At 28.2% G+C, this 6837-nt stretch overlaps 1 protein-coding gene across 1 annotated transcript in view; it reads left to right on the forward strand.

The window, feature by feature from the left end:
• bchs (WD repeat and FYVE domain containing 3 bchs) overlaps positions 1–5917 on the forward strand; it is a 19111-nt gene extending 13194 nt beyond the window's left edge. Inside the window, 16 exon segments of the mRNA XM_011501593.1 lie at positions 1–46; positions 121–356; positions 482–737; positions 840–1051; positions 1130–1262; positions 1342–1495; positions 1586–1820; positions 1995–2218; positions 2296–2549; positions 2677–2904; positions 2979–3170; positions 3245–3413; positions 3494–3737; positions 4255–4509; positions 4978–5175; positions 5498–5917. The exon segment at positions 1–46 is cut by the window's left edge and continues 8 nt beyond it. Coding sequence (XP_011499895.1) covers positions 1–46; positions 121–356; positions 482–737; positions 840–1051; positions 1130–1262; positions 1342–1495; positions 1586–1820; positions 1995–2218; positions 2296–2549; positions 2677–2904; positions 2979–3170; positions 3245–3413; positions 3494–3737; positions 4255–4509; positions 4978–5175; positions 5498–5612 — 3151 coding nt within the window. The 3' untranslated portion in view covers positions 5613–5917.
• Positions 5918–6837: the final 920 nt, after the last annotated feature.

A 6837-nucleotide genomic window follows, 5' to 3' on the forward strand; every position in this document is an offset into this window, starting at 1 on the left:
TCCTGATAATCAAACCCTTTTAAGATTGTTAGAAGAGCATGAAAAAGTAAATTATTTGTTCATTTTGCATTTATCATTATTTTCTTTTAATACTTTGTTCTCACTGCATTTACCTTACAGATAAGTCACATGTTTAGATGTGCAAGAATACAGGGTTTAGATACAACGGAAGGATTATTATTATTTGGAAAAGAGCATTTTTATGTCATTGATGGTTTTACCTTATTAAAATCAAGAGAAATACGTGACATTGAAAGCCTCCCAGACGCGTATGAACCTATTTTACCTTCGCCCGGCTCACCGAGACGTTCTCGTGCAATGAGACAGTGTTCCAAATTTAACTACGAGGATATTAGGTAATAAAAGTGACATAATTATTCTTATATTCATTAATAATTATTAAAAAATGTTTAATATTTTAAGATTTTAATTATCAATTCATTGGCATAAAATTAAGTATAATGAAATAATTAAATTTTAGAGAGGTGCACAAGAGAAGGTATTTATTGCAACCCATGGCTTTAGAAGTATTTAGTGGAGATGGTCGAAATTATTTACTGGCTTTTCCAAGAAAAGTGCGTAATAAGGTTTATCAAAGATTTATGACTTTTGCTACTGCGATTGCTGATAGTGCTCAACAATCTGTAGCTGGACAAAAGAGAACGGCTAATGTAGAGCAAGCTACTGGACTACTTTCCAGTCTCATCGGTGAGACATCTGTTACACAGCGATGGGTTGTGCGTATGCTTTTGATACTTTATTATGAGAACAATCATTGTTTGATCTTAGTAACCAATAAAATCTTTGTTAAATTCAATTTTTTAAATCTCAATTTTTAGAGAGGTGAAATATCGAATTTCCAGTACTTAATGCACTTGAATACATTAGCTGGTCGGAGTTACAATGATTTGATGCAGTATCCAATTTTTCCATGGATTTTAGCAGATTACGATAGTGAAGAACTTGATTTGTCTGATCCAGCGACATTTAGAGATTTTAGCAAGCCAATGGGCGCTCAAAGTCCTGAAAGACTTTTACAATTTAGAAAAAGGTTAACGATTTAAAATATTTAAAAACCCTTTAAATTTCTGTATTATCTATTTATAAAATTATTAATTATTAAAATTAGATATAAGGAATGGGATGATCCACATGGAGAAACTCCACCATATCACTATGGAACTCATTATTCTTCTGCTATGATAGTGTGTTCATATTTAGTTAGAATGGAACCTTTTACTCAACATTTCCTTAGATTACAAGTTAATATTTATCATTTCTATTTGTCAATTAATTGAAAATATCAAATAAAAATTGTATTATTAATAATCATACTTATAGGGAGGACATTTTGATTTAGCAGATAGGATGTTTAACAGTGTAAAAGAAGCGTGGCTTTCAGCATCAAAACACAACATGGCTGATGTAAAAGAACTAATTCCTGAATTTTTTTACCTACCCGATTTTCTCGTAAATGCAAATAATTTCGATTTAGGTATAATATAGAAGTTCACTAATTACCTTCATTCATTTATTATCCGAAATTAATATACATAGTTTAAATAAAACATTTATTACTACATAGGTTCTAAGCAAAGTGGTGTTCAACTTGGTGACATTGTTCTTCCCGCGTGGGCTAAACAAGATCCTCGGGAATTTATTAGAAGCCATAGACTTGCATTAGAATGCGATTACGTATCCCAGCATATACATCAGTGGATTGACCTAATATTTGGATATAAGCAGAATGGCTCGGCAGCAGTAGATGCTATTAATGTCTTCCATCATCTCTTTTATGAAGGAAATGTTGACATTTATAAGTGAGTTTATAATTTTTATGATAATCAAATAAAAAGATATAAAGCAATTAAATAACATCATTTGATGTTTTGTTTATCATATTTCACGCGCCTGTATGTGAGAGCAAAAAAATGGTTTCTTATTTAGAATAAAAATAAGAAATAACAAGATATTGAATGTATATGTTGTTTTAGTATCGATGATCCTTTAAAGAAAAATGCGACAATCGGATTTATTAACAATTTTGGTCAAATACCAAAACAACTTTTTAAAAAGCCACATCCAGCTAAAAAAATGACTCAAAGAACAAGTGTAATCGATCCCGGCCCAATTACTCCAGGTTTAAGTATAACAATCTCAGATCGACTATTTTTTCATAATTTAGATAATTTAAAACCTTCGCTCCAACCAATTAAAGGTAAGCACTATAAATTTCTCTTCAAAGTATTTATTGTAAGTAAAATACATTTTCCTAATACGTTTAAATGTACTTAGAATTGAAAGGTCCAGTTGGTCAAATCCTACATATTGATAAAGCTGTATTATCTGTTGAACAAAATAAAACTCTAATACCTCCATCGTATAACAAATATGTTGCTTGGGGCTTTGCCGATCATTCCTTAAGAATTGGCAACTATGATAGCGACAAAGCTATATTTGTTTGTGAAACAATGATGCAAAGTAATGGAGAAATCGTAGCATGTGTTTGTCCATCTTCAAAATTAATAGTAACCGCTGGTACTAGTTCTGTAAGTTCCGTCAATTCACGTTTTTTTTTTTTTTTTTTTTTTAAGTATTTTTTCAGTATTTTTTTAGTATTTTTTAGTATTTTTTATTGATAAATCAATCGTAATTTAACAACGCATCAATATTAAGGTTGTAACTGTGTGGGAATATTCAAAACGACAACTGTCGATTAAACAATGTCTATATGGACATACGGATGCTGTAACATGCCTCTCATCAAGCCCTGCATATAATGTAATTGTATCTGGATCCAGAGATGGTACAGCAATCATCTGGGATCTCTCACGTTGTTTATTTGTTCGGCAACTGCGCGGACATGCAGGACCTGTTGCTGCAGTTGCAATAAACGATTTAACTGTAAAAACTTTTACTTTCTTCGAATGTAATTGTTTAAAAGTAATGTCAATTACCAATAAATGATATATTTGTAGGGAGATATTGCTACTTGTGCAGCAACGTGGTTGCATGTATGGAGTATAAACGGTGAAGAATTAGCAAGTGTAAATACTTGTGTCGGCAGAGCCGATAGAATGCAACAGATATTATGCGTAGCATTTAGTCAGACTCACGAATGGGATTCACAAAATGTTATAATGACAGGTTCGACCGATGGTGTAGCAAGAGTAAGTATTCGTTATTTATTATTAAATCATTTATATACAAAATTCTTGTTGTACTAAATAATTGTTGCGTCAAGATGTGGTCAATGGACTATGTACAAGTACCATCTGAGGAGGGTAGTATTGAAGAAGTCGATACTAATAAAGATAAGAAAGAATACATTAAAGAAGAGAATAAAAATGAGACAACCAAAAAACGCGTTCATGAACTTGTTAAGCAAATGAGTATTTCAAACGAAGGAACTGGTAAGGTTTTTCATAATTATACTTATATTTAATAATATTCATAAAATAGTTTAACATAATATCATGCAATCTTTTTCAAGAAATACTAGCAAAAAGTGGTTCTGAAAGTAGTTTATCAGAGGCAGAAAATTCGAAAGAAGCAACAAGATTACACGAAGAAAAAGAAGAATGTTCTGATAATGAATCGAGCAATAATTCGACAAGTAAACTTTCTCCACAAAATAATGCTCCTACTGTAATCCTTAGAAGAAAAAGTCGCGGGAATCCATTATTCAGAAAAAGTGAAGGAGGTGGACGAGCTGATAGCGAAGGAACTCATATAAGGTAATGAGAAAAATATTACTTTTACAAAATAATATTTAAGTATAATAAAGAGAAAAAATAATAATCTAATGTATGTTTAGTTATTTCATGAATTATATCCATTATCAAATTAATCAAAGAAATTATTTTCTTCGAATATGAGATATTGTAAAATAATAAAACCTATCTATTATAAATTCTAATAAAAATGAATAAGTAAAGCAATTTGTATGACATGACCGTGCAAATTTATTTAAAATTGTAAAAAAAATTATTTTCAAAGTTATTATCGAATATTGCTGACAGAACTTATTGAATAAAATCGAATAAAATTTCGTAGCTAATTAAATTTCATTGAAATAGTCGATACATTTAATATATATATATATATATATATATATATATGTATGTATATATGTATATGTATTTTTTCAATAAAGGTTTTAAAATTTCAAATACACCTTTTAATTGGTTTAATTAGTTGCGTTAAAACGCCTTTGCAATAATTAAGTAAAATAATACTTTTTTTGTATTACAGTGAAATCGCTAATAGCGCTGTGGACTCAGAAGCTACAATGAGAACTAGTAAAAGCGACACTAGCCTAACAGACAGTTTTGTTGTCATTACAGAGGCCGATACGAAACCCAAAAGAATTAATCCGCAAAATGTTTTAAGAGAAGGTTTTAAATGGCAGAGACAATTAGTATTTAGAAGCAAACTGACAATGCACACTGCCTATGACCGAAAAGACAATGCTGAACCAGCTTCGATTACAGCATTAGCGGTATCAAGGTCAGTAAAGTAATGAACTATAAATATTTGTGATCGGTTATTTGTAAACCGTATATCGCCTTTCTAAAATCCACAATTCTAAAGCATCTTCTTATCAAAGATTAAAGTTATTTTAAAACTGTTTGATTTATAAAACTGTTTGGATACAATCCTACGAATGCGATAATAATATTAATTAATAATATTCCCTAATTTTAGTTTTATCTGCCTAAAATAATTAAAACCATATCTATGATAGAATTGAATATTTCTTAAACATTTCTTATTACTTCTTCGTCGCAACCAAAAAAGAAATCGATGATAAAATTTTACAGAAATATTATAATATTATAATATTATAATAATATAATAATTTTTGTCAATCTCAAGAATGAATATTTAAAAATATTATTTGATACGTACAAAAATTTTCTGAAAAAAGAAACTTTATCATATTAATTATTTTGTAAATTATTGATTTATCTATAGGGATCATCGGACAGTTTATGTTGGAGACACAAGAGGTCGCGTGTTTTCCTGGAGTGTTTGTGAACAGCCTGGTAGAACAGTCGCAGATCATTGGCTGAAAGATGAGGGTGTTGATTCTTGTGTTGGATGTGGAGTTAAATTTAATATTTATGAAAGAAGACATCATTGTCGCAACTGCGGTCAAGTGTTTTGTTCCAAGTAATAAGTTTTTAAATATATTATTATTATTACTATGGACTATAAAAATAGTAGAAATGTTTGGAAATTCGTTATTTAAGAATTTTTTTTTTTCCAAAAAATCTGCAGTTACTATAATTTAAAACTTACTAATTCATTTATTTTACAGTAGGTACTTCATTGAAATAATTTTTATGCTCGTATGGCAAAAATAATTACTTTATAAAAAATTGTTATAAAAATTAACTATAATTTAAATATATGAATAAAACCAAAGCTTTCCTATATTTACTTAAATATTCTAAAACGCAAATCATAAATCTAAAATCACTATATTTTACAGATGCAGCAGATTTGAATCGAAAATCTCGAGACTTGGTATTTTAAAACCCGTAAGAGTATGTCAAGGATGTTATTCAACGTTACGTTCTCAACATTCAACGGAAAGTAGCAATTAATGGAATAGCATCAATTATACTAAATATGAGATATTTTAAGCAAAAAGTTTAGATGGTTTGTACATAAATATAAGATAAACAAATTAAATTCTGTTGTTTTAAAAATTTTTAGGAATGGTATGGTATTCGATAAATCTGTCAATCATTCATTTAACTATAAGTAATCCGTGTAAATATTTGTTGCAATAGCCTGAATTTATTAAAATATCATGACAGATTTTTTGATAAAATGAAAGAACCAGTTATAAATTAATTAGTTTATGATTATGTCAAATTAACTAAATGCAAAAAGTAAAAATCAATGAGTGGGCACTAATACAAAATATAATAATTAATTATTTTTTGTAATAACTATTTTATACTAGTCTGCTTTGTGGTAAAATTTCTTTTCTTTTTTTTTATATATATATATATAAGAATCATACTTATAACAAACAAAAGAAACATTAGTTATTACTTATCTGTGATTTCTACTTTCTACATATGGGTTTCTGTGTGTCGAAAATTAATAAAAGTAAGTTTTATTCATATGTATATTTATATATAATACCCATTAGACAGTGTTTGGTCAAATAAAAAACATGTTAGTATACATTTATAGATCTGTACTTTAATTAATTTCAAATTAATTATGAATTATAAATTATCCATATAAATTTATCAATATCTGAAATATGATTTTCGCTGTAATAAAAATACGATATTATATAGATATTTTTTTTACTAAATCATCAAATTAGTTAACAAGAAAAATAAAATTGTGCAGTAAAATAAAATGTACTTTAAGTAAATTTCACACTTAGAGCTTTTAAATGAATAGGGACATGAACAAAGTGTTCATAAAATATATTGTGTAAACATTGAAGTTCAATAATACATAATATATTCAATATTATAATAGACAATACTGCTTCTTCGTAGACAAAATTAAATCTACAATTTCTAATAGTGACACCGAGCAGTCAAGAATGAAAGAAAAATCCTTGTATTTGTTTATGAATTAGTACAGAATAAACTATTACTAAAATTTACATACCTATATAAAGTATGTAAAACGAACATTTTTATTGATCTCATTACAAAAGGAAATTCTAATTTTAATAATTAATGGAATAATAATTATGCGAATGAGTGCAATACGTTTGGTGTACAACTTAGGGTGGATTTTAAATCAATTTGATTGAAAATTCAATGACCATTCAATGAGTTGTTTTCGAAATGTAAT

This window comes from Ceratosolen solmsi, unplaced genomic scaffold (assembly GCF_000503995.2).
Source record: "Ceratosolen solmsi marchali unplaced genomic scaffold, CerSol_1.0 scaffold28, whole genome shotgun sequence".
NCBI classification, from domain to species: Eukaryota; Metazoa; Arthropoda; class Insecta; order Hymenoptera; family Agaonidae; genus Ceratosolen; species Ceratosolen solmsi.